The 27,493-nt window shown below is 42.1% G+C and overlaps 1 protein-coding gene across 1 annotated transcript in view; it reads left to right on the top strand.

Annotated features, from left to right (window-relative positions):
- The window catches only part of CASR (calcium sensing receptor), a gene marked incomplete at both ends in the record, with an annotated part of 30,219 nt that extends 3,165 nt beyond the window's left edge, over positions 1–27,054 (top strand). The window contains 4 exons of the mRNA XM_079767326.1: positions 2,710–3,594; positions 12,597–12,827; positions 24,176–24,299; positions 25,553–27,054. Of these exons, the coding sequence (XP_079623452.1) occupies positions 2,710–3,594; positions 12,597–12,827; positions 24,176–24,299; positions 25,553–27,054 (2,742 nt within the window). The remainder of the gene's footprint in view (positions 1–2,709; positions 3,595–12,596; positions 12,828–24,175; positions 24,300–25,552) is intronic.
- Positions 27,055–27,493: the final 439 nt, after the last annotated feature.

Raw genomic sequence — 27,493 nt, 5'->3', positions numbered from 1 at the left:
CATATACGTGACAACTGAGAAAGTCTTGTCGTCATTTCCCGAATCCTTACTTTCAGGGAATTAAAGGTATTTCCCATGGGGAATCCCTGGCTCTGTAACTTTTGTGCTAAAATGATCTAACAAAGTGAATGTGTTGGGCAAAATGCAAATGTGTACCTTGTAAATTTTACATAGGGTGCAGTATTATTTTAAATACACAGTTAAAGTAGATTGCAGTTATCTCATGTCCAGCTGGTATAAGATGCAATTGTCATCAATAAAGAACATGAAGGGGAAGATTTTAATTTTTTGTGATTTGAATGAAAGATAACGTTAACTTGAATTTGAATATTGGAAGTGCTGAGAAGACTACAGTGATTATCAGACAAACCAGTGTAAGTGTATCTACAGCAATGGTTCGCTGCCCTGAATGCATGTTGGAATCACTGGAGAGTTTTAAAAATACTGATTCCTGGGTCTTATTTCCCAGAGATCATGAGATGATATGAGATGCAGCTTGGGTGTTGGGAGTTTGGAAAGTTCCCCAGGCAATTCTAATGTGCAGCAGAGTTGGGAACCACAGCTCCACAGGGTGGGGTCAGTGGTATTTCTGTGCCACTCACGCCACCAAGTGGATGAAATGAGCAGACCAGCTAGCCTGTTCTAACCATAATACGTTGTGGTCAGAACAGTTTAGTGAATCATCCACGAAATTCTCCCCTCTTATAATAAATTAAAAAAAAATTTTGTGTGTGTTTTTAAGGGGTTTTGCAGGGGGAGGGAGTACAGAGTGGTGTTTATCACCACACTGGACAAACGTTATGAATGTATTCTTTAAGAGAAACATATACATGAGGGATATGTTTGTTCTTCAATTGTATTCCTTTAAAACCCTTTTTGGCCAAATTTCAAAAATCAAGAAGTAAGCAATAATGAATGGATTTTTAAAATGCCCAAGTAGGTTTTTCATTTGCAAAAACCTGATTTAGAAGCCTATTGGTTGGGTCTGCAAATAGAGCATCTCAACAAATTATTTAATCTCACACTATCTATCTCATTAACTTCCACAATACAGCAAGCAGGGGCTTATTCTGATCAAAAACAATTTTTTGTCAGTTTCATATTATAACTTTTAACTTCAAAGTTTTTATTTTAAAAATATGCCAGCCCTATAGCAAAATTGGTCCAGTTTTTCATAGACCAATGCCTTTTATATTTTGGTATAGAAATGATTCAATGATAAGAAGGAACATTTTAGAAAAATTCATTTTAAAAACACTGAACATAGGAAATTAATTGTTTCAATTGGTGATAAATATTTAAAAAGGCATTCTCCAAAATTTCTTTAACTTCATATTTTTAAGAAATTTAAAAATCTCTCTAGAAAACTGGAGAACAAGTGATATTAACATCCCTCATTACCTAGAAGAAATTCCATTAAGTATAAAAATGCTTTGTTCTTCAGAAGAAATGGTCCAATAACTTGGAACTTCCTAACTGGTGAGCCAGGACACACAGGAGTGCTACAGGTGGGCCAAAGCCTGCCAAGATATAGACGCCCTCAAAGTTTTGGATGGCTAAGTCAGAGCACCCTCCACCAGGGCTGCTCAGCCTCTTCCATTCACCTCATTGTCTGTGTTGGTCACAATGTTGTGGGTGGAGGGATTGGGAAGCTCTGTATTAACAAATGCTTCACATGATATTCAGATACTCCTGCAGGCAATGATCTTTTACCATCGGAGAAAAGGCTTTCTTCCCTTGGTGCCCTCCCTCCTCCCCCGCCCATGCTCAAATTAGAACGGGCTCTGTCTAAGAAAGTGGAAACACAGCAAGGCAGCTTTCCAGGGTTCCTTTTCAGCCTCTCTAGGTTTCAGAGACACCTGTCAAGAGGCCTAGGCCATCACCTGAAATGAACAGAGGAAGGGGCTCTGGATGTGACTGAACCCAAGAGGGGAAAGGATGTATTTCTGACTATATTTAATAATGCATATCATTGTTATCGTGGTGCGGGGGAATTGAGCCTAATAGACGTAATGGCTAGTTGAGCCTAAAAGATAAACAGTTCTTGGAAATGACTACAATTAAGGGTACTTTTATCTAAAGTACTGTGGGGAGGGAGAGGGGGAGAAGAAGGAAGGAAGAGAGTGAATAGCTAGAGACTAGAGATGGACAGGAAGAGAAAAACCGGGCAGACTAGGAAAGGGGAACCCCTTGGGGCTCCTCTGAAGAAACTTAGGTTCATAACCCAAAGGGAACCTATACCTTTCAGAAGTGAGTCATGGGAAAAGTGTTCATCACAGTAAAGGGGGAGCTAAAATGTTCAGATCAGACCCTGGGTCCAACAAGCAGAAGATGTGTACATGGGTATAGTGTAACCAACGAGGCAGTACTGAGGAGGTGAGGAGAAACGATGGGACAGTGCATAAAACACTCTCCATGAAAGAATAAATGGATCCTACTACTGTTGAGCTGACTTTATGGCCAGATCCATTTTTGAGGGTAGCATTGTGAAGACCCACCACCTGCGAATTAGAATGCTCCCTGATAGATTGACTGACTGGTGCTTGGATGCTCACACAGGAGATTCTGGTTGTCCTCACCCTTTCATTGTGTCTGCAGTGAAGAACATATTTGATAAATTATATTAATAAATGCTCAACAAGCCACCTCCACATAGCCTTGAGGCTCACCTACCATCGCCCCCATTCATTCATTCTGTGTTCTTTCCAGGTCAGTTATGCCTCCTCCAGCAGACTCCTCAGCAATAAGAATCAGTTCAAGTCCTTCCTCCGTACCATCCCGAATGATGAGCACCAGGCCACCGCCATGGCAGACATTATTGAGTATTTCCGCTGGAACTGGGTGGGCACCATTGCAGCTGATGATGACTATGGCCGGCCAGGGATTGAGAAATTCCGAGAAGAAGCTGAGGAGAGGGACATCTGCATTGACTTCAGTGAACTCATCTCCCAGTACTCTGATGAGGAAGAGATCCAGCAGGTAGTAGAGGTAATCCAGAATTCCACAGCCAAAGTCATCGTCGTCTTCTCTAGTGGCCCAGACCTTGAACCCCTCATCAAGGAGATCGTTCGGCGCAATATCACGGGCAGGATCTGGCTGGCCAGCGAGGCATGGGCCAGCTCTTCTCTGATCGCCATGCCGGAGTACTTCCATGTGGTCGGAGGCACTATTGGATTTGGTCTGAAGGCCGGGCAGATCCCAGGCTTCCGGGAATTCTTGCAGAAAGTCCATCCCAGGAAAAATGCCCACAATGGTTTTGCCAAGGAGTTTTGGGAAGAAACATTTAACTGCCACCTCCAAGAAGGTGCTAAAGGACCATTACCCATGGACACCTTCCTGAAAGGTCAAGAAGAAGGTGGTGGCAGGATAAGCAACAGCTCCACTATCTTCCGACCTCTCTGTACAGGGGATGAGAACATCAGCAGTGTTGAGACCCCTTACATGGATTATACACACTTACGGATATCCTACAACGTCTACTTAGCCGTCTACTCCATTGCTCATGCCCTGCAAGATATATACACGTGCTTACCTGGGAAAGGGCTCTTCACCAACGGTTCCTGTGCCGACATCAAGAAGGTTGAGGCTTGGCAGGTACATCCTTCACTTAGATAGCAGTCTCTGTGTGATAAAGGAGAGTTCGGCTGATCTGGGCAAGAGAGAGAAAATGGTTACCGCAAAACGACAAGCTCCTAATAAGGTCACTAAATGTAGCTTTGGATTCAAATTGCCTTTACAAATGTCTGAGTAACTGACTCTGAACAATTGATAGTAATTTAATTTGATTATCTGTTTAAAGCCTTGGCTCAATTGTCCTTTAGCTTAGTGCAGTGGTCGGCAAACTCATTAGTCAACAGAGCCAAATATCAACAGTACAACGATTGAAATTTCTTTTGAGAGCCAAATTTTTTAAACTTAAACTTCTTGTAACACCAATTCTTCAAAATAGACTCACCCAGGCCGTGGTATTTTGTGGAAGAGCCACACTCAAGGGGCCAAAGAGCCACATGTGGCTCGCGAGCTGCAGTTTGCCGACCATGGGCCTAGTGGTTCAGAATATCTACAGTATGGCCCCTAAAAGGTTTTTAATATCCTGGGACAGATTTAGTACTGAAGGGAGGATATTTTTCTAATTCTTTAATTTAAAGATACTGCTGTGAGTAACAAGTATTTTTTGAGTATCTATTACATTCCATATGCTAACAGACATAAAACTAGTATTACTGTGTATAGTCACCACTTTGCCATTATATTGCTCAAAATATAATGTACTAAACCACCCAATAGACCATTTAAGCTTAGGACACAAGCAAGTCAAGGGTACAGATAAAGCTTGCCTTAAAAGGATTTGGTATTGGATATTTCAAAAAAGAAGCACTGAAATAGTTACAATAGGAAATAATCAGAACTTAAGTGGAATTCCAATACTCATTCTATGGTTTAGTCTAGTTTTGTATTTTTAAATTACATGTAGGAGAGACATCATAATCTTTTCATTTCAAAGAATTTATGAAGATAAGTCTGACCTGACTTACAGCTTACATAGCCATTCATGTCTTGCATATGTATCTTGATTTGTATTTTTTGAAGTATAGTTGGTATACAATATTATATTAGTTTCAAGTGTACAATATAGTGATTCAACATGTACATACCTTACAATGTGATCACGACACTAAGTCTAGTAATAATCTGTCCCTGTGTAACCTTGCCACAATATTATTGACAATATTCCCCTTCACTTTTTTACCCATCCCCTCACTTCGCCTCCCCTCTGACAACCATCATTTTGATCTCTGTTTCTATGAGTCCATTTCTGTTGTGTTGTCTTTGATTGGTTGATTTTATGTGTTTTTTAGATTCCACATATAAGTGAAACCATACTAATTTGTCTTTTTCTGCCTGACTCATTTCACTTTGCATAATGCCCTCTAGGTCCATCCATGATGTTGCAAATGGCAAGATTTCATTCTTTTTATTGCTGAGTAATATTCCATTATATATAATTATATAATATATCTTTATTTGAAGAAAACAAAAACAGTAATTCAAATGATATATGCACTTCTATGCTCATTGTAGCATTATTTACAATAGCCAAGATATTGAAGCAACCTGGGTGTCCATTGATAGATAAATGTACCTTGATTTTTAGATGGTGGCGGGATTGAACTTGCAACCCAGATACATGGCCTTGACCATGAATCAAACCTGAGACCCTTTGGTGCTCGGGCCAACATGCTAACCACTTAGCAACACCAGCCAGGACCACTCTAGGTTCTTTTGAAGATGAAATGAGATGATGTATGTGAAAGCAATTTGTAAATTTTTAAATTCTAAACAGATGGTGGTTATTTGTTTTGTTTTTTAATGTATTTTTATTTATTTCAGAGAGGAAGGAAGAGGGAGAGAGAGATAGAAACATCCATGATAAGAGAGAATCATGGTGGATTGGCTGCCTCCTGCAAGTCCCCCACCGGGGATAGATCCCACAACCTGGCATGTGCCCTTGACCAGAATCGAACCTGCGACCTTTCAGTTCGCAGGCCAATGCTCTATCCACTGAGCCAAACTGACTAGGGCTAGATGGTGGTTATTATAGTAGGATTTCAGTATGTCTCTAATTAATCAATTAGGGGGGAAAAAAACAGTAAAGTAGCTTTGTACACAGAACCAAATCACCATAGACCCTTTGGAAAAGATATTGAGACACAAAGAATGTACAACCTGTGTCACTCATTTTAAGAGATTCTTAGGGGATAAGGAGTGACTGTCGAGGCTTGGCAGAATGAGTCAGGACACGCAAGATTTTAGTTGTTCTTGTGTTCAGACATCATTGTTGGCTAAAGTTTCTAATCTCTATGAGGTCCTTAAAGTTTCCTTCCTTGCACTGCACACACCCCCGTCCCCAAACCTGTCAAAGAAAGAGGAGCTTTAATGAAGGTCAAAGACCAAAAAGAATTCAGAGCCATGACTCTAAGTTGTGGAGTTTTAAGAAGAAGAAATAAATAGACAATCTTTGAGTAAATACTAGTGTCTTTTCTCTCTTCCCTTGCATGTCCCCTGGAAAGAGGAACCCAGCTTTTGAAAGCCTACAGAGCCAGGGTGGGGTTGAAGGGAAAGACACTTCCAGTGGGTACTTTGACATTCTGCTCTTCAGGGAATCCTCTCCCAGACAAGGATATAAGACCCAGATGGTCAAGATCAAAGCTTGGACGTATGAGAAAAAAGCCAAGAATCAGGCTATAGTCAAAATATGAACTTTTAGTGGCATGCTATAGAAAATACAAACCAACAGGCTTAAATAAAAGAAGGAACATTATTAGTAGCTCATAATACTGAAAATCTCAGAAGTACAACTAGATGCTTTCATCTCCATGTCTCTCTTCCTTAATCCTCAGGATTAACAACAGTTTCAGGTTCATAAAATCCTTGCTGCTAAGCTCTCCTTACTTCCCAGGATCTTCTGTAGAAGTCCCAAAATCCACATTGATTGGCCAGTCCAGGGCCACATATTCATCCCTGAAGCTAGAACTTCATAGACTGAGAGTAAGGCAGGGAATAGATCCCCCAGGTTAAATCAGGATGCTATTACAAAAAGAAGGTGGAAAGAGAAGCAAAACAGCCAAAATGAAGTGTTCTCTACACAGACACCTCAGCTGACCCTAGTACAGGTAAATATGTGGCCTCCTGACTCACATACAGTCTGGTGCAATTCATCCAGGAGAGGAAACAGAAAAATAAGGCCAGAGCTCTAAAGAGGAATAAGATGTGGGCACCGGCCAAAATGTCCTGTGCTGTAAGTCTCCTTTGAACCTCAGGATTCCAGGCAGTTGGGTGGACATTCTGGAATTTAAGATCTTGGCCATGTGTCTATCAGAAGATGGACCAGCAATGATTCACACTCATTATTAAGACCTACATGGAAACCTGTCACCCATACAATCTATACAATCTAATCCAAGAATCTCAGCCTGGAATTCCACCTTCTCTCAATTGTCCTATAAGCCAACCATTCTGGCACCTTCCCACAAAACACTAATTACTTTTGGCATAGAATATTTGCTTAGATACTATCGCACACCCAAAGAGCCATCGTTGTTGTCTATGATTGTCCACAGCAAACTTTGAACTCTTTTTCAAAATTTACTTTCTCCTGAAAGTCTTTTCAAATCATATCCCCCCACCACCCACACCCACACACACACACACACACACACACACACACACACACACACACACATACACACACACTTTCTGACCATTCTTTCTTCCTCATTTTTGCCATTTGTACACCTAGCTTAAGCTTCCACAGTTCTTCAGTTGACTGAAATAGTAAGGTCAATTACAATTTTCTTTTGTTGACCATTTCCACCACCACCACCCCTAAAATTTATCAATCAACTAACTCATATGCCTCAAAAGTAATACTAACAGGTAATAATTTATGAGCATACAATACACAATTGCCTTCTGACCTCCACAGAGACCCCCCCACCCACCCTTCTCACGCTCCTCATCAGCTCTCTTCACTGTGATTCCCCCATTATACTACTCTAAACTTTATGGGGGCAGGAACCACATTTGTATTGTTCAGCACTATGTCCAGAACACCTGGCACCTGAATGTGTGTAGAATAAAGGAATGAATGAGTAACAGTCTAGTTGATTTGACCTGACAACACTACCTAGAGTCCTTTGCAGAGAATTGTTCAACCCTGAATCAAGCACTGGCCAGGGTATTCTAAGCTGTGATTGGAAGAACCTGGGTCACACTCCCAACAATCAAGTTTGAATGGGACATCATGTAAGTAAGTATGGAACTGCCTTCTTCCTTCTGTCCGGATGACTGTGCACAAGACATGCTTCCTACTTTCCTCCACCATACACAAACCACTCAGTAGACCAAAAAAACAGGCATGCATGATGACAGGACCATGGTAATAACAGAAGCCAAACAAAACTGATCTTTCCAGGAATTGCTGGTGCTGTGGGGGTTTGGGAGAGGGGAAGTGAATTGAGGTGAGAGCCAAAGGAGATGAAAAAGGTGGAGTCAGAAAATAAGGCTGAGGTTAGAGAAGGGAATTGGTCAAGGATTTTCCCTACGCTCTTAGCACAGGAAGTGGGCAAGAAGCAATAGGATCCTTATCTGTGTGAACTCTCCCTCTTAGTCCATGTGAATGGGGTGCTTTGTGCATCTTGTGCCACTGTCCCTCTGTGCTGGGAAGTGATGCCAAGAGTAGAGGGGGAGGGTAAATCATTGATTATTAATGGACACGGTGAAATTTTTAACTCGAAAAATTCAACACTCATATGATTTTATTTATACCCCTGCTGTGAGGATGAAACACTATTCAGGTTAGGGTTTGAAGTAAAGAAGAAAATAAAAGATGTCATTCAAGTTGGGCCTTGAAGGCTGGATAGGATTTGTAGAAAGAATCTGTTCCTTGGAGAAAATGTAAACTGCAAAGGCAAACACACCCAACAATGAAGATGAATCACAAAAACATTATGTTACCTGGAAAATATTCAGACCGAATACATACTGTGTATTCCATTTATACAATATTCTTCCTCTAATGATAAAAAACAGATCGGCGGTGGGATTAATTTGGAAGGGACATCAGGGTGCCTTTGGAAGTGATGGTAGTTGCAGTTACACAGGCAAATACATTTGCCAAAACTCAGAACTATACTCTTAAAATGGGTGTATTTTATTCTATGTAAGTTGATTAAAAATACAAAACAATGGAAAGTCCCGTGGGCGGGAAAGTACAGGCCTTTCATGGAGATCTGGATGTCACTCAGTTTCTACCCTTTTCCTATTATGGCTTCTTATGTTGCCACAACATTATACATGTCTCCACCTCCCACTTCTAAAATATGTCCATTTTCTCAACCTCAGTTTTATACTAGTAAACCTATTGTAACTAGGGATAGACAACTTAGTAGATACTGTCTTAATCTGACTCCTACACCTGCGTAGTAGTATATAGTGAAATGGTTGAGAGTTTGGACTCTAGAACCAGACTAACTGGATTTAAATCCCAGTTGCTACCTAATAACTTTATGACCTTGGGAAGTCATTTAATGTGTCTCAATTTCTTCACCTGAAAAAAATGGAGATATGAAACATAAATTTATTATGAGAATAACATTAGTTGATATGTATAAGGTACTTAGGATACTGCATATATATAGTAAGTGTTCAGTAAATATTAGTCTTGAGTATTATTCTTTTGTAGGTGAGGAAAGTAAGACTCAGAAAAGCCAAAATGACTTGCCCAAAGTCATATTTAGCCCAGTGGTCGGCAAACTCATTAGTCAACAGAGCCAAATATCAACAGTACAACGATTGAAATTTCTTTTGAGAGCCAAAATTTTTAAACTTAAACTTCTTCTAACGCCACTTCTTCAAAATAGACTCGCCCAGGCCGTGGTATTTTGTGGAAGAGCCACACTCAAGGGACCAAAGAGCCGCATGTGGCTCGAGAGCCGCAGTTTGCCGACCACTGATTTAGCCAATAATAAGAAAGGCAACATCTGCCACAGGCATTCTTTCTCTGATGAGGCCAAGGTAACTGTTAAAAGAACCATGTGCCCAGTTGTCCCTCTGGGCACATGCTTTCTAGCTCCTGAGAGCCTAGTCAACTGAAGACACTGATCCATAGCTCTTAATCTTCTGGTGTACTGCTGTCATCATTCTTACATGGAACAGTTGTTTTTTTGGACTTACCCTTCTCTTCAGGTAATGCTCAGCTGTTACTAATCATTATTGCAGTACTAGAGGCCCAGTGCACAAAATTTATGCACTCGCAGGGGCAGGGGTCCCCTAGCCTGGCCTGCGCCCTCTCACAGTCCAGGAGCCATTGGAGGATGTCCGACTGCCAGCTTAGGCCTGCTGTACTCGCCAGCCGTGAGCCCCAATTCTGGCTCTTGCATTGAGCGTCTGCCCCCTGGTGGTCAGTGTGCATCATAGTGACTGGTTGTTCCGCTGTTTGGTCGATTTGCATATTAGCCTTTTATTATATAGGATGGTGATTCCAACTCCCCTTTCCCTCAACAGAGTGGTGGAAGTTTTATAATAAGTTTATTCCATGTTTTGAGTGTTTACTGAAAATTAAATGTGTGCTCATAATAAAAAAAATCGACATCTAGCCTAACAGTTTGGCTCAGTGGATAGAGCATCTGCCTGTGGACTGAAGAAGGGTCCCAGGTTGGATTCCGGTCAAGGGCACGTACCTTGGTTGCTGATTTGATCCCCAATAGGGAGCATGCAGGAGACAGCTGATTGATGTTTCTCTCTCATCGATGTTTCTAACTCTCTATCCCTCTCCCTTCCTCTCTGTAAAAAGCAATAAAATATTTATTTTTTTTAATTTGACATGTAAAATGTGATATTTAGCTGTAGCTTTCTTAAAAGATCACAAAGGAAATATTTCCCCCCCAAAAAAATCCAAGACTTCTGTTTTTCTTTTATAAAGATAAAGTTAACATTTTATCCTGTGAAAACCACAATTCTTATGATATGTCTACCCTACCACTATTAAGTAAAATCTTTTAGCACATTTTAAAACAAATTCTACTAATATTTCCCTGTTTGTTTCTTTGACTTAATCTGGAAGGTTATTTTTCTTTTTAAATCAGAACACAAGAACATTGATTATATTTATAGCTCAGAGGGAGAAATTGCACTGGCCCATTATCCTATACTGTAGTTTTCAGTAATTCGCTTTTCAATATACTAGTATAGGTTTAAGTTCAACCAATTACATAAGAGCCATAAATTCTATGGTCACAATTTTTTAAAAAGTGAATCCTATGTCTTTTCACTTTATGTGAAAGTTCTTTTGTTTGTTTGTTTGTTTGTTTGTTTTTGTTTGAGTGTAGAACTTAGATCTTTATGTTTTTATCCTAAATCAGCCTGATCCAGTCCAGTTGCCCTGGTTAAAACTTCCAGTACAGCCACAGTGGAACAGACATTCTTGTCTTGTTCATGATCTTAGGGGGAAAGCAGTCAGTCTTTTTTTTTTTTTTTTTTTTGTTAATAAAGTTTGATTGATTTCAGAGAGGAAGGGAGAAGGAGAAAGAGATGAAAAATGGAGATATGAAACATAAATTTATTATGAGAATGATGAGAGAGAATCATTGATTGGCTGCCTCCTGCACACCCGCTACTGGGAATTCAGCCCGCAACCTGAGCATGTGCCCTTGATCGAAATCAAAACCAGGACCCTTCAGTCGGCAGGCTAATGCTCTATCCACAGGCCGATGCTCTGTCCACTGACCAGCAAGGGCAGCAGTCAGTCTTTTACAATTAAGTATGATGTTACTAATGTAGGTTTTTCATAGATGTCCTTTATAGCATTGAGGAAGTTCCCTTTTATTCTTAGATTGCTGAGAGTTTTTATCTGGGATGGAGGTTGGAGGTTAGAAACATGTTTTCTGTAACAATGGAGATGATCAGACGGTTTCTCTTTTGTAGCATGTTAATGTAGTCAAATGTTAAACTAACTTTGCATTCCTGGGATAAACTCTACTTGGTCACAGTATATTTTCCTTTCCGTAGATAGCTAGATTTGATTTGAGATCCAGTGGGAGTGAGCACCCCTACACTCAGAGGCTGGATCACGCCTTACTCTTTCTTGGTGCCTCAGTGACCCCTAGCACTGGGGAGATCCCACATGAAAGACAAGCTGCTGAGTGCCCACTGCCTCCTCTTGACCCATGTCAGGGGCACTCAGGAAGCAGAGCCAGGAGCCTAATGATGCTTCTGTAGGGCATACCCATTAAGAGCACAGGCTTTGCACCCCTTGCTAGCTGTATGGCTCTGAAAAGATACTTTTGTTTTCTGTGCCTCAGTTTCCCCAAAAATAAAGTGAGGTAATAGTACTATTAGTTGTGAAGATTAGACTAGGTAATAAATATAAATTATTTAGCATTGTTCCCCAAAAGGAATAAAATGACTAGGAAGGTTTAGTAATTATTATCATTACTTCTTTTGTACAAGGGCTTTGTGACCCATAAGACCCTGTAAAAATAAGGGATCGGCCATAACTATTACAATAGGTCTCCACCCCCAGCCTCATTTATTTCTTCCTCTCACTTCCCTCTGTTTGAGTTTGGTAGCAAGACTTCCACAAAAGCAGTAACATAGAGAAAGATGGTGCAGATCCTAAGGGCACTTAGTGCCTCACTCCTTCCCCAAAGCCCATCTCAGGAAACACCAAGAATGGCTCTGGCTTACAAACCAATCCCTCCTGGGGCACCACCACATGATAATGCACCTGTAGAAGTCTTGTCTTGGCCTTTGGTGAGATATATCTCCTTTCCTTCCCTAATTTCAAGAAAGTCTTTCCTACCCCAGGTACAATTTAAGCACCACGTAAAGCCCCTAGCTTACCAGGGCTGCTGCTAACACATGAAGTACCCCAGTGTAAATTAGAAAAAGGGGCGGGCCTTTTCCTCAAGTCATGTTCCTTTCACTTTGGTAGATCAAGATAGTTTACTGTCCTTGCTCTGTGCAAAAACCTACATAAACCATATGTGGCAGCCTTGTGGCTTGTACTCAGAATATTCATCTCTGTTCCTCTTTAGGTCCTGAAGCACTTACGTCACCTAAACTTTACCAACAATATGGGGGAACAGGTGACTTTTGATGAATGTGGTGACTTGGTGGGGAACTATTCCATCATCAACTGGCACCTCTCTCCAGAGGATGGTTCCATTGTGTTTAAGGAAGTTGGATATTACAACGTCTATGCCAAGAAAGGAGAAAGGCTCTTCATCAATGAGAAGAAGATCCTGTGGAGTGGGTTCTCCAGAGAGGTATGTGCTGTCCATCTGAACACCAGATGCCTCCACCATGGCAGGAAATGTGCTGGGCTTTGGATGGCCTTGGACTATTCACCACTGGACTTCCAGAATGAGTCCATTTCCCTCAGCTCACTCACTCTGCATCGCCAGGGCTCCCCATGAAATCCATGAGTGTTTAGTGTACAGCAGAGAATCCTTGGAACCTGAGCCCCATGCTTATTATTTTATTATTTTTTTTAAATATATTTTATTGATTTTTTTACATAGAGGAAGAGAGAGGGATAGAGAGTTAGAAACATCGATGAGAGAGAAACATCGATCAGCTGCCTCTTGCACACCCCCCAATGGGGATGTGCCCACAACCAAGGTACATGCCCTTGACCGGAATCGAACCTGGGACCCTTGAGTTCACAGGCCGACGCTCTATCCACTGAGCCAAACAGGCTTCGGCTGCTTATTATTTTAAAACAATTTTATTCTTTACAAATCTGACTCCCTGGCTAGTAATAGTTCCCATAACTAAAACTTTCTCCAACCAGAGCAAAATATTTAAGCAAACACAAACATCACTCAAGGCAGGGCCTGGATAATTAATTCACAAAGAGGTAGTTCCCTATGATTCAAACATCTCAGGGCTGCTGACCTATCAACCAAAATGGTAATTTATTTTTCTCCTTGGGAGATCTGTAACACATAGGAGGATGTTTGTGACCATGATCAGGGTCCTCCTCCCTTGAGTATCACTGCATCTAGATGCCTGATTAATAACCAGAAGCCCATCACCCAGTGAATAGGCTCTCCAAGAAAAGACACATGATGTGCTAAAATGATGAACATTCTGGGATGGTTGAGTCCCAGAATGTAATAGGCTCTACTGAGGACCCAGGTCCTCTGTAGAAACAAATCCTGGACAAGAGTTAAATCCTCTTTAACTCTCCCAAGATGCCTGGAGGAAACCCACTACATTACTCTTTGCGTTTGCCTTTCTAGTATCACTTTTGAGTATCGTGAACTACTTTATAAAACGTGACCAAAGATTCAACTTCATCTTTTACCAAATGCTCCTTAGGTTGGTTGGTGGGTTTCTGATCAGATGCTATAATTTTATTGGTTCCCAATATGTAGGATAGTTATCCATGCAAAGGTCTACTATAGATAGTGAAGCTTATCCACAGTGTGCGAGTCATTGCTAGCCTCTACCTCAGAGAATGGATTCTCAATTTTAAACATGTCACAACCCTTTCCAGACAGAGATTTGGGGCTTCCAGAGATTACACAATTCTGTCCACTAATTATACCCTTGTCTAAATTATCACAAGTTTCAACTGACTGTAATCTAAATGGATCAGCTATACTATCACTGATTCCCTGCTGTTAAATCACCCAGGTTATCTTTTACTTCCATTAATGTACATAATTGATTGTCTCTAATAGGTGTATGTCTCATCTCCCTTCCTGCATGGAAGCTATTTCCTGTATAGTTCTCTATAACCCTATTTCCTGTACAGTTCTCTATAACCTATAACAGCCTGTGCACACTGTGGGTTTAAACATTGGAAAATGAATAACAAGGAATCTTCATGAACTCAGTCACTTCTGTTCCTGAGGTAGTTGACAGAGTTATAAATTAAATCTAATTTTTCCACAGAAATGTTACTTCAAACTTAGTACACATAGGTACTCAACAAATATTAGGGTCTAATCCACTTTTTTCTGCATTTTTATAGAAATGACCACAAAAATGCCCTCTATATTTACCTATAAATAATGTATTAATAATTTCCCTACATAGCTCACAAAGTTGTTAATGAAATCAAGGATATAAAAATTAATAATTCAAACTGTTATTAATATAGCATTTTTGTATATAAAAGCCCAGTGACCTTGATGGCAGAATGACCAGAACGACTGGTCACTATGATGTGCACTGACCACCAGGGGCAGACACTCAACACAGAAGCTACCCCTTGGTGGTCAGTGCGCTCCCACAGGGGGAGTGCTGCTCAGCCAGAAGCCGGGCTCATGGCTGGCTAGCGCAGCGGTGGTGGTGGGAGCCTCTTCCGCCTCCACAGCAGCAAGCCAAATGGTAAGGGGCGAGCAGGCGGGCAGTTAGGAGCGAGCAGGCAGCCAGTTAGGAGCAAGCAAGTGGGCAGTTAGGAGTGAGGGGTCCCAGATTGCAAGAGGGTGCAGGCCGGGCTGAGAGCCCCCCTTCCCCTGTGCACGAATTTTGTGCATCGGGCCTCTAGTTATAATATATTAATCAATGTCTCGATTTACTTTCTAATGAAGCACTTTAGAACCAAAGGGTCTTTTTTTTTTTTTTTTGAGCTAGAGGGGCTTTAAATATCTTTGTATCCAACACCCCAATTTGAAGTTTATGACACTGAGGTTTAGGTGGGAATGGGTGATTTCAAGACAAGATAGATGGTCAGTATAAGAGTTGAGACTAGGATCCAAGTGCTCTGACTCAGACCCTAGTGCTCCATCCTCTACACTATACTCTCCATAATTATGTCCTTATTTTATTACAACAAATAAGGAAAAGAGGCATCTTCTTTGGGGTCTTGGAATTCAGATGGTCTTCCTTGGCCAGAATTGGATAGGTATCTTTGATGAAGCTATTCAGAAGAATTAAAGATACTTGCTGGCTTTTTGCAAAATGGATTCTTCTTGATGGCTGTCTAGCCCACTCCTTTGGTGGTGGAATTTCTCTTTAGCTGAGGGATGCAGAAGGAGGCAGTAAGAGGGCTCAGAGGTTGGCATTATTCCAATTCTTCACTACTATAAAGCAGGGTTTTCGTACAGTGAAAAGTACAGACTTTGGAATACTTACCTGGGTGTGAATCCAAGCTCTCCAATAAGTCACTGTATGACCTTGAGCTTGTTTTTTAACCATTATGAAGAAAAACTTGGTATGACAGAGACTGCTAGAGGCCCCCAATGTTTGTTCTCCCTTTTTTTAAATAATAGAACTCAATTTTAACTGGGCACATGACCATCCAGAATTTAAAAATTTCCCGGTCTCAACTAAGTATGGCCACATGACTAAATCCTGCAGAATGGGATGCAAGTGGCAGTGTTATGTGATGGAATCTGGGAACCTTCTTTTAAGAAAGTGCTTGCAAGAATCCTTTGTTCTCTTCTTCATCTTTTCCTTGATCCTTCTTTCTAGAAACCAGATGCCCTGCAGGTAGCAGCTAGACTTGGTGTACACTGGGATTTTTGCTGAGTAGCCTCAGACCTTGTACTGGCATGGAGATTGAACCTATATAAATCTGGTGAACACCATTCACCCTACCTGGTGACTCACTGAGAACTTGCCTCATGCAACTCAAGTACCACCAGAGGCTCTTTCAGTAACTGAGCCTAATAGGCAGCCAGCAGGTGGAGGCAGGCAGAAATGGACCTAGGAGTCCCTTAGGCCTTTTTGCTGACGTGTCCCCAGAGTTGGTGCTGGTGAAATTCTGCCTTGGTGCACACCTTGGTCCTTCCCACACACATTGAGGCCCAGCAGAGGCAGCCACAAAGTGACAGGTAGCTCAAGACCAATCATAGGCAGTGTCTGATATTGACCTGCACCAGAGTTCTTCCTAAGAGACCCCAGAACCAACACACCCAGTGGCCAACTTCAGACAAAATCAAGGCAGGATCCAATTAGTTTTACAAGTGGCATATCCAAAGGGAGATCTCAGCAGGCACCAGAACCTGCTGAAGCAAATTTTGCTTAATGTGGTCAGTACCTACACAGCAACTCATACACTGTGTTCAAGGTTGAACCTCACAGCTAGCCAGCTTGAGGGCTGAACCCACCCACAAATGGGCCAATAGCAATAAAGACTCAATTACAACAGGAGGACTTACATAATCCACATAAGGAACATTCCGAGAGCACCCAACTCAGGTTATCAAGGAGACTGCACCACTGGATCCCACAGGACACCTATTATATAAGGACACCCTACCAATACTGGAAGACATAGCATATCTACTTAATACATAGAAACAAATACAAAAAGGCAGCCAAAATGGGAAGACAAAGAAACATGCCCCAAATGAAAGAATAGGAGAAATCTCCAGGAAAAAAAAGGGGCTAAATGAAATGGAGGCAAGCAATTTACCAGATATACAGTTCAAAAACATGGTTATAAGGATGCTCAAGAAACTGAGTAAGAACTACAAGAAACTTATTGAGAACTACAACAGCATGAAAACAGCCATAGAAACCATAAAAAAAACAGTCAGAAGTGAAGAATACAGAATTTGAAGTGAAGAAATCACTATAAGAAATAAATAGTAGGTTGGATGAAGCAGAGGATCAAATCAGCAATTTGGAAGACAAGGTAACAGTAAAACACCCAATTGGAGCAGCAAAAAGAAAAAAGAATCCAATCATATGAGAATAGTTTAAGGGACCTTTGAGACAACATGAAATATAACAATATCTGTATCATATGAGTACCAGAAGGAAAAGAAAAAAAAAAACAACAGATCAAGAACCTACTTGAAGAAATAATGGCTGAAAATTCCCTAACCTGGTGAAGGGAAAAGACACACAAGTCCAGAAAGTGCAGAGAGACCCAAACAAAATGAACCCAAAGAGGCCCATACCAAGACACATCATAATTAAAATGGCAAAGTTTAAAGACAAAGAGAGAATCTTAAAAGCAGCAAGAAAAAAAAAAACAGTGAATTACCTACAAAGGAAATTCCATAGGACTTTCAGCTGATTTCTCAACAGAAACATTTCAGGCCTGAAGGAATTAGTATAAAATATTCAAAGTGAAGAAGCAAAGACCTACATCCAAGACTACTATACCTAGCAAGGCTATCATTTAAAATTGAAAAAGAAATAAAGAGCTTTCCAGACAAGAAAAAGCTCAAAGAGTTTATTACCACCAAACCAGTGTTATAAGAAATGTTAAAGGATCTTCTTTAAGAAGAAGAAGAAAAATAATTTAAAAAAAAAACAACAGAAGAACATAGTTACAAAGAATAAAATGGCAATAACATGTAACTTCAATAATCACTTTAAATATAAATGGCTTAAATCCTCTAATCAAAAAAATAAGGTAGCTGAATGGATAAGAAAGCAAGACCCATACATATGTAGTCTACAAGAGACCCACCTCATAATGAAAAATACACAAAGACTAAAAGTAAAGGGATGGAAAAAAATAGTTCATGCAAATAGAAATGAAAACAAAAGCTGGGGAGAGCACTTGAGGTCTTGCTCCCCATCATGTTGTCAATTTGGCTCAAATAAACCCTTATAAAAATTCAAAAGACAAACAAACAAAAAGCTGGAATAGCAATACTTATATCTGACAAAATATATTTTAAAATAAAGGCTATAATAAAAAATAAAAAAAGGACACTACATAATGATAAAGGAATTAATCCAATAAGACGTTATAACTCTTCTAAACATTTATGCACCCAACATAGGAGCACCTACCTAAATATGTAAATCAAATCTTGATTGACATAAAGGGAGAGATCAATAGTAATACAGTCATTGTAGGGAATTTTAACACCCCTTTGACATCAATAGATAGATCTTCCAGACAGGAAATCAATCAGGAAACAGCAGCCTTAAATGACACACTATATCAAATGGATTTAATTTATATCTTCAGAGCATTCTACCCCAAAGCAATAGGATTTATATTCTTTTCAAGTGCACATGGAACATTTTCTAGGATAGACCACATGTTAGAACACAAAACAAGTTTCAATAAATTTAAGAAGACTGAAATCAGATCAATCATCTTCTCTGACCATTATGGTATGAAACTTGAAATCAATCACAAGAAAAAACTGAAAAAAAACACAAAGACATGGAGGCTATATGTTACAAAACAATAAATGGGTTAATAATGATATCAAGGAAAAAATCAAAAGATACCTTGAAACAAATGAAAATGAGAACTCAACAAGCCAAAACTTATGGGTCACCATAAAAGCAGGCCTAAGCGGGAAATTCACAGCATTACAGGCCTACCTCAAGAAACAAGAAAAATCTCAAATCAACAATATAACTTTACACTTAAAGGAACAACAACAAAGAACAACAAACAAAACCCAAAGTGAGTACAAGAAAAGAAATAATAAAGATCAGAGTAGAAATAAATGAAATAGAATCTAAAAAGAAACAACACAGAAGAGCAATAAACCAAGAGTGGTTCTTTGAAAAGATAAATAAGATTGACAAACTTTTATTCAGACTCATCAAGAAAAAAAAGAGAAAAAACCCAAATAAGTAAAATCATAAATGAAAGAGAAGTAACAACTGACACCACAGAAATACAAAGGATTGTAATAAAATACTGTAAACACTATATGCCAACAAATTGGACAATCTGAACAAAATGTATAAATTCCTAGAAACATACAATCTTCCAAAACTGAATCAAGAAGAAACAGAAAATCTGAAAGACTAATTACAACTAATAAAATTGAAGTAGTAATCAAAAATTTCCCAGCAAACAAGAGCCCTGGATCAGATAACTTCACAGGTAAATTTTACCAAACATTAAAAAAACTAACATTTGTCCTTCTTAAATAATTCCAAAAAATTCAAGAAGAGCCCAGCTATCGTGGCTCAGTGGTTGAGCATTGACCTATGAACCAGGAGGTCATGGTTCGATTCCTGGTCAGGGCACATGCCCGGATTGCAGGCTTGATCCCCAGTGTGGGGCATATAGAAGGCAGCCAATCAATGATTCTCTCTCATCATTGGTGTTTCTATCTCTCTCTCCCCCTCCCTTCCTCTCTGAAATAAATAAAAATACTTTTGTAAAATCAAGAGGAGGGAAGACAAGGCCAGCATTATCCTAATTTCAAAACCAGAAAAAGACACTACAAAGAAAAAAATTATAGGCCAATATCCCTAATGAACATAGATGCTAAATTTCTCAACAAAATATTAGCAAATCAGGTCCAGCAATACATTAAAAAGATCATACAACATGATCAGGTGGGATTTTTTTCTGGGGATGAAAGATTGGTACAATATCCGTAAATCAATAGATGTAATACACCACATAACAAAATGAAGGATTAAAATCACATAGATGCAGAAAAAGCATTTTATAAAATCCAGCACCCATCTATCTATACTAATAAAAGCCTAGGTGGCCCTCATGCCCTCACGTCATCACAAGATGGCCACCCCATGCTGTCACAAGATGGCCACCACAAGATGGTTGCCACAAGATGGCCAGCAGGGGAGGGCAGTTGAGAGCCATCAGGCCAGCAGGGGAGGGCAGTTGGGGGCAAGATCAGGCCAGCAGGGGAGGGCAGTTGGGGGCAACCAGGCTGGCAGGAGAGGGCAGGTGGGGTGACCTGGCTGGCAAGGGAGGGCAGTTGGGGGCGACTAGGCAGGCCAGCAGGGGAGGGCAGTTGGGGGCCTCAGGCCTGCAGGGGAGGGCAGTTAGGGGCAACCAGGCCAGCAGGGGAGGGCAGTTGAGAGCCATCAGGCCAGCAGGGGAGGGCAGTTGGGGGCAAGATCAGGCCGGCAGGGGAGGGCAGTTGGGGGCAACCAGGCCAGCAGGGGAGGGCAGTTGGGGGCAACTAGGCAGGCCAGCAAGGAAGGGCAGTTGGGGGCCATCAGGCCTGCAGGGGAGGGCAGTTGGGGGCGATCAGGTTGGCAGGGGATCAGTTAGGCATCAATCAGGCTGGCAGGCAGAAGTGGTTAGAGGCAGGCAGGCAGGTGAGTGGTTAGGAGCCAGCAGTCCCAGATTGTAAGAGGGATGTCCCAGATTGGAGAGGGTGCAGGCTGGGCTGAGGGACACCCCTCCAGTGCCCGAACTTCATGCATCAGGCCTCTAGTTTACGATTAAAAACTCTCAGTAATGTGGGAATAGAGGGAACATACCTCAATATAATAAAAGCTATATATTTTTTTAAAAACAAAACAAAAAACACATAGCCAACATCATACCCAATGTACAAAAACTAAAAGTGTTTCCCTTAAGAGCAGGAACAAGACAGGGATATCTGCTTTCACCATTCTTACTAGTATTCAACATAGTACTAGAAGTTCCAGCCATGGCAATCAGACAAGAAGAAGAAATAAAAGCCATTTAAATTGGAAAGGAAGAAATAAAACTGTCACTATTTGCAGTTGACATGATACTGTATATAGAGAACCCTAAAGATTCTATTAAAAAAAAAAAACCTATCAGAACTGATAAATGAATTCAATGAAGTATCAGAATACAAAATAAATATCCAGAAATTGGTTGCATTTTTACCAGTATTCACCAATAATTAACTTTCAGAAAGGGAAACTAAGAAAAATCCCATTTATAATTGCATCAAAAATAAATAAATAAATAAAATACCGAGGAGTGAATTTAACCCAGGATGTAAAGTTGTGCTCAGAAAATTATAAGACACTGAAGAAAGAAACTAAAGGAGGTACAAATAAGTGAAAGCATATTCCATGTTCATTAAAATGTCCATACTACCCAAAGCAATCTATAAATTCAATGCAATTTCTATCAAGATACCAATAGCATATTTCACAGAACTAGAACAAATATCCCAAAAATTAATATGGAACCACAAAAGATCCCGATAGCAACAGCAATCTTGAGGAAGAACAAAGTTGGAGGAATCACACTACCTAATATCAAACTATGCTATAAGGCCATAGCAAAATAAACAAAGTAGAAATGGACTCATAGATACAGAGAACATAATGACAGCTGTCAGAGGGGAGGGGAAGTGGGGGGCTGAGTGAAAAAAGGTGAAGGTATTAAGAAAAAAAGTGCAGAGTATGGTGACTATAAGAGGAAAATGGGGTGGAAGGAGGTAGAAGAGGGTAAAGAGGGGATAAATAGTAATGGAAAGAGACAACTTTGGATGGTGAACACACACTATAATATACAGGTGATGTGTTACAGAATTGTACACTTGAAACCTATATAATTTTATTAACCAATGTCACCCCAGTATACTGTATTCAATAAAAATGTTTATAAAATCAATTAAACTTGGGCTTCATTTTCAAAAACACTGTTAGGCTGTGATATTTTAGCCTGGAGCTGCTCTCCAATTATTTTAAATAATTTGATTGTTGACTCTTTTGGACAGTCTTATCATCTGCAAATATAACAGTTTTATTTAGTCCTTTCCAATATTTAAGCCTCTTTTTTTTTTTTTTTTGTCTTATTCTACTTACTAGTTAGGAACTCCAATGCAGTATTTAATAACAGTTGTGATAGTGGGCACCCTTGTTTTAAAGAAAATGCTATAAATATTGTCTTATTTGGATGATTATTTTGTTACCCTTTTGCAAGTTAAAGATATTCCTGCTCTTTTTCATTAAATTTTTATCACTAGTCTTCATTGAATTTCATCAAATGCTTCTTTATTTTTTAAATCCTTACTGGAGGAAATGTTTCCATTGAATTTAGAGAGAGAAAGGGGAGAGAGAGAGACAGAAAGAGAGAAACATTGATCAGTTGTCTCCATATATGCCTGACCAGGGATCGAACCCACAAACTATGTGAACTGCCGGGGAACCGAACCTGCAACCTTTTGGTGTACAGGACGATGCTCCCATTAACTGAGCCACGCAGCCAGGGCTCATCAAATGCTTTTTTTTTTTTTTCATCTGTTGATGATCATATTTTTTCTGTGTTAATTTACTATTGCAGTGAATGACACAGATTTTTCTAATATTAAACTTGTTTGCATTCCTGGCATAAACCTAACATGATCAAGGTGTGTTTTCTTTTTTATGTCCTTTGAGTTTGTTCATTGTTTTCATATTTTTCATCTATTTTCAAGAAGTGGAAAATAGTTGTATTCTTCTCAGTTCCTTTCACATTCCTTACACTTCGCATGTGCCTCCAAGACTTCTGTATAGTTTTGTTTCCAATAACCAGAACTTGCTGCTCTTTCTCAGAAGACTGCCTTGCCTGCAGGCTAATAGAACCCACTTTGCCCACAGGCTCAGAGAGGCAGAAGGGCCTAGGAGTTTACATTTCCCTGAAATGACTTAACCAGTGAGTGGGGTGGAAGTCTGAAAGCCCTAGCCCCTTCTCCTCAGATCAGGACTGTTCTGAGTTCCCCTGGGGACCAGTCAGGAGCTACCCTCTGAGGGACTTTGCTCAAGATCACACCCTTGCTTCTCCCCTCCCTTCTGTGTTCTACTTCCTCCATTCTCTTCCTGTTTCCATTGGAAGAACTTTCTTTATAAATTACTCAAACATAAATTCCTGACTTAAGTCTGTTTTTGAAAACAACTTAATGTGTGAAATGGGCCTGTATTTATTTTTTTCTTTTTCATACTGTTCTTGTCTGGTTTTGGACTCAGGGTTATAGTGACTTTACAAAAATGAGGTGCAGGGTGTTCCTTTTTTTATTTTTATTTTTCCTAATTTCCAGTAGAGTTTGTATAAGATTAGGTTGGTCTGTCCTTTGAAAATTTAGTGTTACTTGCCTGTGATGAACCCAGGATATGAATATGTGGTGGGGGTGGAAGTCAGGGGCAGAGGAAGGATATAGTTAGATGTAGTGTTTTTGTTTCAGTCTTAGCTTTTGTTTTGGGTGGTTGTTATTCAAAATGACTAACTAAAAGTGACTCAAGCATGAACAAGTAATGATGGAAAGAAACAAGGCTTATGAGTAATTAAATTCTGTGCACTTAAAGCCCATTAAGGAAATAAATATGTCAACTAAAATCTATGTTATCTGAAATTAATGTAGCTACCGCAGCTTTCTTTTGGTTAAGAGTTGCTGATATAGCTTTCTGATCCATTTACCTTCAACCCCTTCATGCCTGTACCGCCTGCCTCCCTGAGGATCTCAGAAATCTCCCTGCAAAGCCTAAAATAAAATTGCAAGAATTGCAATGCACTGCAAACTTTACAGTCTCATTTTCAAACAAATTTCCCCTCATCTCCGCATTTCCCTTGTGATTGTCCCTCTGTGTGTAGGTCCATGTCCTTGTATCTTTTAGTTTGTCTCAAACTTCTACTTCCATGGAGAGTAAACAGATGGCTTGTTCTGGGACCTGGAGGGAATGGAAGGGGGGTTATGTAAGAAGGATTTTGGTCCTGGTGTCTTCCCAACAATTAATTTTCCTAGAATCCCACAGGTGTGTGTGTGGGGTGTGTGTGTGTGTGTGTGTGCGCGCGCGCGCACTTGCATGTTCACTGGTCCATAGGCATCTCTCCCCTTCATAGACCCCATGAGGTAGAGTCTCTGGACCATCCTCTGCCTGGAAAGGGCCTAGAGGCTGCCACACTGGTCTTTGAGCCCAACTCCTCCGCCTTGTATGTGTCAGAGGAGCTGTAAGACTGATCCCACAGCTGCAGCCCCTCACTTTTGTGCTCTCCATCTTCCAGGTGCCTTTCTCCAATTGCAGCCGGATCTGCCTGGCAGGGACCAGGAAGGGAATCATTGAGGGGGAGCCCACCTGCTGCTTTGAGTGCGTGGAGTGTCCTGATGGGGAGTACAGCGATGAGACAGGTAAAGGGACAGCCCTTTGTGGGCATCGTGTAGAGCTTTGGGGACCTGGGGTCAGTGAAGTCCCTGGAAGGGCTAGGCTGAGATGAAGCTTAGCACAGTTTCTCATTTAACAAGGTGTATCTGAGCATCATGCTGGGCTGGGCCCTGAGGGAGATAGAAAAGAAATGCTAGATGTCTTACAACACCATGAGAGCTTACAAACACACCTGTTATACATCTTTCGTTTACTTTGATACTACTTTCCAATATTGTTTTTCTTTTCTTATAGCTCAGAGGCCCTGAATAGACAAACTTCTGTCTGTTCCAGGCTCCAGAGTTAATAGGCCATGACAGATGGCCTCTGGGTGCCTGGCACTGTACTTGCTGACTTACTCATGTTTTTCCTGTGCCTCAGTTTCCTCACCTCTAAAGTGAGAATTAAATGAGTTAATATTGGTAAAGCACATGGTAAGTTCAAAGTAAACGTCTATTCAATAAAATCCTTGATGGGCATATTGGAAGCACTCTATAAATATTAACTATAATTGCTATTATCTCATTTCATCCTCCCCATCATAATGGGGTTATTATTGCTTCCAGTTCATACATGAGAAAACGGAGGCCCAAAGGCCATACAGCTAGTAAATAGCAGGGCCAGGATTCCCATCCAGCTCTCTGACTGCAAAGCCCATGTTCCTTTCACTTCCCCAAACTTCATGCTGCGAGGGACACGCCAGAGACTTATTAAACGTTCCTTGATTAAATGAGTCTATAGCCTCCTTCACTGGAAAGTCTTGGAGGAAGGCACGGGTCATAGGTGTGCGATACTCTGCCTTGATCTGAGGATGTCTTCTCTGGCATGTCTACAAAGCCCATCCACATATCCAGAATGAGTCAGGCTGAGCTTGGATCGTTCTGTGAGAAGTTGGTGGACTATGTCATACCTCTGGGCAGCCACCTGTCCAGCAAGACTGATCATTCTCTGCTGCAAACCATCAGCAGACAGTCTTAAAGAAAACATGTACACCCCCTGCCCCCAATGTACAAAGGGCCAAAAATTATAGCATCATCAAAGGCACATGAAATTAAGTGGAGAATTAAACATGTCAGGGTTCAATATATTATTTGATCATGTAAAAATCACAATTTTCATCGGTAAGTACCATATAGAGTGACCACTCCCAATAACCTGTGTACTCTCACCACCACCTTCACACTCATCAATTTTAGTCTCTGCTACTCAGTCACTCCCTCTCCACTGGGACATTTTACAGATGCAAGTGCCTGCGACAAGTGCCCGGATGACTTCTGGTCCAATGAGAACCACACTTCCTGCATCGCCAAGGAGATTGAGTTTCTGTCCTGGACGGAGCCCTTTGGGATCGCGCTCACCCTCTTTGCCGTGCTGGGCATCTTCCTGACGGCCTTCGTGCTGGGGGTCTTCATCAAGTTCCGCAACACGCCCATCGTCAAGGCCACCAACCGCGAGCTCTCCTACCTCCTCCTCTTCTCGCTGCTCTGCTGCTTCTCCAGCTCCTTGTTCTTCATCGGGGAGCCCCAGGACTGGACCTGCCGCCTGCGCCAGCCGGCCTTCGGCATCAGCTTCGTGCTCTGCATCTCCTGCATCCTGGTGAAAACCAACCGCGTCCTGCTGGTGTTTGAGGCCAAGATCCCCACCAGCTTCCACCGCAAGTGGTGGGGGCTCAACCTGCAGTTCCTGCTGGTCTTCCTCTGCACCTTCATGCAGATCGTCATCTGTGTGATCTGGCTCTACACCGCGCCGCCCTCCAGCTACCGCAACCACGAGCTGGAGGACGAGGTCATCTTCATCACCTGCCACGAGGGCTCGCTCATGGCGCTGGGCTTCCTGATCGGCTACACCTGCCTGCTGGCCGCCATCTGCTTCTTCTTCGCCTTCAAGTCCCGGAAGCTGCCGGAGAACTTCAACGAGGCCAAGTTCATCACCTTCAGCATGCTCATCTTCTTCATCGTCTGGATCTCCTTCATCCCCGCCTACGCCAGCACCTACGGCAAGTTCGTCTCGGCCGTGGAGGTGATCGCCATCCTGGCGGCCAGCTTCGGCCTGCTGGCCTGCATCTTCTTCAACAAGGTCTACATCATCCTCTTCAAGCCGTCCCGCAACACCATCGAGGAGGTGCGCTGCAGCACCGCCGCGCACGCCTTCAAGGTGGCCGCCCGGGCCACGCTGCGCCGCAGCAACGTCTCCCGCAGGCGGTCCGGCAGCCTCGGGGGCTCCACGGGATCCACCCCCTCCTCCTCCATCAGCAGCAAGAGCAACAGCGAAGACCCCTTCCCGCAGCCCGAGGGGCAGAAGCCGCAGCAGCCGCTCGCCCTGCCCCAGCAAGAGCCGCCGCCGCCGCCGCCGCCGCCGCCCTCGGCCCTGCAGCCGCAGCAGCAGCCCAGGTGCAAGCAGGTCATCTTCGGCAGCGGCACCGTCACCTTCTCGCTGAGCTTTGACGAGCCTCAGAAGAGTGCGGCGGCCCACAGGAATTCCACGCACCAGAACTCCCTGGAGTCCCAGCAAAGCAACGACACCCTCCCCCGGCACCAGGCCTTGCTCCCGCTGCAGTGCGGGGAGCCCGACTCGGAACGGGCCGCCCAGGAGACAGGCCTGCCAGCGCCTGCGGGCGGAGACCGCCAGCCGGGGACCGAGGACCCCGAAGAGATGCCCCCAGCCCTGGTGGTGTCCAACTCCCGGAGCTTCGTCATCAGCGGCGGAGGCAGCACGGTCACGGAGAGCAGGCTGCACTCCTAAAATGGGAGGAGGAGGCCGGGCCCGGAGGGATGCAGAGGTTTCCTGGGAGCCACACACCCTCCGACGGGGATGAGGGGCTGCTCCCAACTCTTTTCCTCTGGGGAAGGAGGGATAATAGACATGCCAAACGCCTCGAACGTAGCTGCACTGTTTTTATAGGGCAGTGAGTTGACTGATGTTCCCTTTAAAATTAAAAGAAGAGCCGTGTGCTTCTGTGGTTGGATTCATCAGAGCCTGGGGTCGCCATGGTCAGATTTGCCGTTCTTGTCTCTTCTTTTGTTCTCTTCTTCTGTTCTATCTGACCCAGCAGCCCAGAGATGGAACAGGCTTTAAACGATTCACTTACCCTCCACCCTCTCCTCTTCCTTTCCTCCCCTCCCCCCTCCCTACCCACCCCCCACTGACAGGGCCGCCCTGAGCCTTGTGGACAGCCTGGCCC

Source organism: Cnephaeus nilssonii (genome assembly GCF_951640355.1).
Source record: "Cnephaeus nilssonii genome assembly, chromosome: 3".
Taxonomy (NCBI): domain Eukaryota; kingdom Metazoa; phylum Chordata; class Mammalia; order Chiroptera; family Vespertilionidae; genus Cnephaeus; species Cnephaeus nilssonii.
Note: the sequence above shows the minus strand (reverse complement) of the source record. Positions and strands in the feature narration are given on the sequence as shown.